The 3,593-nt window shown below is 59.7% G+C and overlaps 1 protein-coding gene across 1 annotated transcript in view; it reads right to left on the bottom strand.

Annotated features, from left to right (window-relative positions):
• LOC102260625 (cytochrome P450 26B1) overlaps positions 1 to 3,593 on the bottom strand; it is a gene marked incomplete at its 5' end in the record, with an annotated part of 16,328 nt that overhangs the window by 3,936 nt on the left and 8,799 nt on the right. Inside the window, 3 exons of the mRNA XM_014540920.1 lie at positions 4 to 102; positions 1,633 to 1,788; positions 1,971 to 2,246. Of these exons, the coding sequence (XP_014396406.1) occupies positions 4 to 102; positions 1,633 to 1,788; positions 1,971 to 2,246 (531 nt within the window). The remainder of the gene's footprint in view (positions 1 to 3; positions 103 to 1,632; positions 1,789 to 1,970; positions 2,247 to 3,593) is intronic.

Raw genomic sequence — 3,593 nt, 5'->3', positions numbered from 1 at the left:
CTTCCCCAGCACGGCCGGGTGCTTCAGCAGCTGCATGATGAGCGACGTGCTGGCGCTGGCGGTGGTGGCGTAGGCGGCAAAGATCAGCTCCAGGGTCCCGTCCTGCCGCGCAGAGAGGAGAGGCGCCGTGAGGGATCCGTTCAGCCAGGCAGCCCCAGCCCGGGGAACCCCACTCTGCCAGGGTCCCCCGAGCCTTAGCGTCATCTAGCTGGGTCCTGCCTGCTTCCTCCAGGCCTCATGTTGCTGGAGCATTCGGGCCCCGATGGACACAGGTCAGAGGGTCCGTGCCCTGATTCAGCAGGAGATACAACTGCTACTGCCCAGGGCAGGGGCACTGGCCTGGCAGTCCCCCGGGGGGGGCCACTCTCACTCACTGCTGGATCCGGGGCCCTGAGCCCCAGCAGCCTGGTCCGTGCAGTGAGCTCACAGGAAAAAGAAAAATCCCCAGGAGCCAGGCACTATGCAGGTGAGTGAGGTGGGGGCTCAGGGTCAAAACCCCAACCTTCCCAGTCCCCAGCTCCTTCCACTACCCCCAGGAGGACATCGGGGACCGGGAGGCAGTCTGAGGCCAGACCCACGAGGACCGGGGAGGGCACAGCAGTGAGAAGGCTGAGGGGACTCCTCCAGGGTATCCGGGGAGCAGGACCCCTGGGCCCTGGGTGCCCCGTGGAAAGGGCCCAGCAGGTGGCCTCATTCCAAGCCCTGGATTTTTCACATGTGGATGCCAGGCCCGGAGAGGGGCGTGAAGGGGCCTGGGTCCCTTGCTTGCCATGTCTCCACCTATGAAATGGGCAAGCTATTCGGCTCCTTCCTGGCTCACCAGGAGGAAAACTGAAGCTAGAAGCGGGGGAAACCAAAGGGGGGGGGGCGGGGAGTCTGCAGCAAGTCATCACGGCTCCTGGCAAGCGTGTGGGGGGCAGGGTCTACAGGAGGTGAACTAATGGGTCCCTTCTCAGGCGGAACACCCCCTAAGAAAGGCGGGCAGGAAGCCCTTCTCGGAGCCCTATGTGGACCGTCTCAGTGCTGGCAGCCCAAGTGGGCTTCATCAGTGCCAAGCAGGCTGGCATCAAAGGCCACCAACCGGAAAAGGCTGGTGGGATGGGAGGAGACCCGAGTCAGTTCCAAATCTAAGGACTGGGCTGCCCGAAAGCAGGTGGCTTCCCCGTCTGGGTCCGAGTTCCCCTAGGTGACCTTCCAGGGCTCTTGGGACCATTAAAATGCACTGAAATCGCAGAGACTCGGGGGAGGGAGGAGGTGGGCAAGCACCACTGACACTGAGTCCCTGCAGAGGGCGCTAAGGACCAGTTTCTCACATCTCTTTCCGATGGAGGCTAGGAGAGGGCGGGATGGAGAGAGAGCCTGGGGCCCCGTGTCATGGGGACACTTCACCAGCAGGACTGGGTGCACAGCGGTTCACGGGCAGAGGAAAGCAGCCCCGCCCATCGCAGATGCTCCCAGTCCTCCCACCAGACCCTGTGCAGGGCGGGCAGGGACATGGTCTCCCTCCTGCTTTAGTGCCAGCCCAGTGCGGCGATGCCGCAGCAGCTGCTCAGAAACTGTCCCTGTGGAGGCGGAGGGGGCCGGCGCCATCCCCCCCATGGGCACTGGTGCTGCCCGCGGGGAGGCCCCCACCTTCAGCTCCTGCATGGTCATCTCCTTCCCGTGCTCCTTGCTGCTCTCGATGAGGATGTCCAACGCGTCCGAATAGTCCTTGCCCTGCGTGCACTGCAGCTTCTCCCGGATCGCCTTTTCCAGGCCCTTCTGTAGGGTCTGTCGTGCCTGAATGCCCTGGGGGGAGAAGGGGACCATCCTGTCACCCCAAGGGGGAAAGCCAGGGCCACCAAGGGCCTCCTCCAAGGTGGGGGGCTGGGGGGTTCCTATGAGAACGTCCCCTCTCCACAGAGACCACGGTGAAGGCTCCCCCCGCCCTCCCACTGGCACCCCCTCTGTCCGCGTGACTGGGTGCTCACCCGCCGGTAGCCACTGAAGGGCAAGTCGACAGGCAGGGAGAAGACGTTCTCCACAAACTGCTGGTAGACCTCGAAGAGGTGGCCGAGGTCCTCTTCGGGGATGCTGAAGCCCAGGAGGACGCGGATGGCCATGCGGAAGGTGAGCTTCTGGGCCTCCTGGTACACGTTGATGGCCTCGGGGTGGCTGCTCCAGGCGCGCAGCGTGTCCTGGATCACCAGCTGGATCTTGGGCAGGTAGCTCTCCAGAGCCTCGTGGCTGAAGATCTTGGAGAACACCTGGAGGGAGGGAGGTGGGCGGCACCCGGTCAGCTGGGCTCGGGCTGCCTTCGAGGCTCCCGGGGGCCTGGCTGAGGCACAGGTCCCCTGGCTGTGATCGGGGGAAACTCCAGGTCCTCACCCTGGCCACGCTCCACCTTCTGTCTCCTGGACACAGTGCCCTCCCTGGCTCCCCTAGCCCAGTGGTCGGTAAACTCATTAGTCAACAGAGCCAAGTATCAACAGTACAACGATTGAAATTTCTTTTGAGAGCCAAATTTTTTAAACTTACACTATATAGGTAGGTACATTGTTATTAACTTAATTAGGGTACTCCTAAGGCTTAGGAAGAGCCACACTCAAGGAGCCAAAGAGCCGCATGTGGCTCGCGAGCCGCAGTTTGCTGACCACGGCCCTAGCCTGACGGGCCTGTGTCTTGATGGCGGGTGGCGGGGGCAGGACGGGATGAAAACATCATTCATCAGAATTTTTACTCGGAGACCTTCCACATCACTCCCAGGGTGACCTGCGCGCTCATCTTCTGTCTGGAGCTCAGAAAAGCTTGTGCTCCAAACAACGGCAAAGCTCTGGGGGCTGGGCAGCCCAACTGCCCACAGGTCTGTGGCTGATGCGGCCGTCCCAGCCATGGGGGCAACACAGAGAGGTCTGGGCAGGGCTGGAGGGGAGGCAGTGGCCCATTCCCGAATCCCCAGGCCACAGGGCAGAAGTGCCCAGGAGAGGAACGAAGGTGAGCAGAATGGGCGAGGACGAGGTGGCTCTTCTGCTCCAATGACGGAGAGCAAGAGAGTCTGAGGCTAGACTGCAAGTAGGACTTCCTGAGGCCCAAATTTGCTCTCACTCCCTGGGAACCATGTACAAGGTGGAGATCCTAGAGCAGCAGTTCTCAACCTGTGGGTCGAGACCCCTTTGGGGGTCGAACGACCCTTTTACAGGGGTCGCCTAAGACCATCGGAAAACACATATATAATTACATATTGCTTTTGTGATTAATCACTATGCTTTAATTATGTTCAATTTGTAACCATGAAAATACATCCTGCATATCAAATTTTTACATCACAATTCATAACATTAGCAAAATTACAGTTATGAAGTAGCAACGAAAATAATGTTATGGTTGGGGGTCACCACAACATGAGGAACTGTATTAAAGGGTCGCGGCATTAGGAAGGTTGAGAACCACTGTCCTAGAGGGTCTGTTAACAGCTGGGCCATCAAAAAGGTTTCAGTGTGACCAGGTTTGGAGGCAAGGGGGTGGGGGCTAGGCTTTCCACCCCAAAAGATCACAAAGGCTAACAGAAGCCCTTTCTCATTCCTGGCATCTTCCTGGTCCATGTTAAGTAGCCA

The sequence above is a fragment of the Myotis brandtii genome, unplaced genomic scaffold, assembly GCF_000412655.1.
Source record: "Myotis brandtii unplaced genomic scaffold, ASM41265v1 scaffold251, whole genome shotgun sequence".
NCBI classification, from domain to species: domain Eukaryota; kingdom Metazoa; phylum Chordata; class Mammalia; order Chiroptera; family Vespertilionidae; genus Myotis; species Myotis brandtii.
The sequence above is the reverse complement of the archived record's forward strand: the minus strand, read 5'-3'. Positions and strand labels throughout refer to the sequence as shown.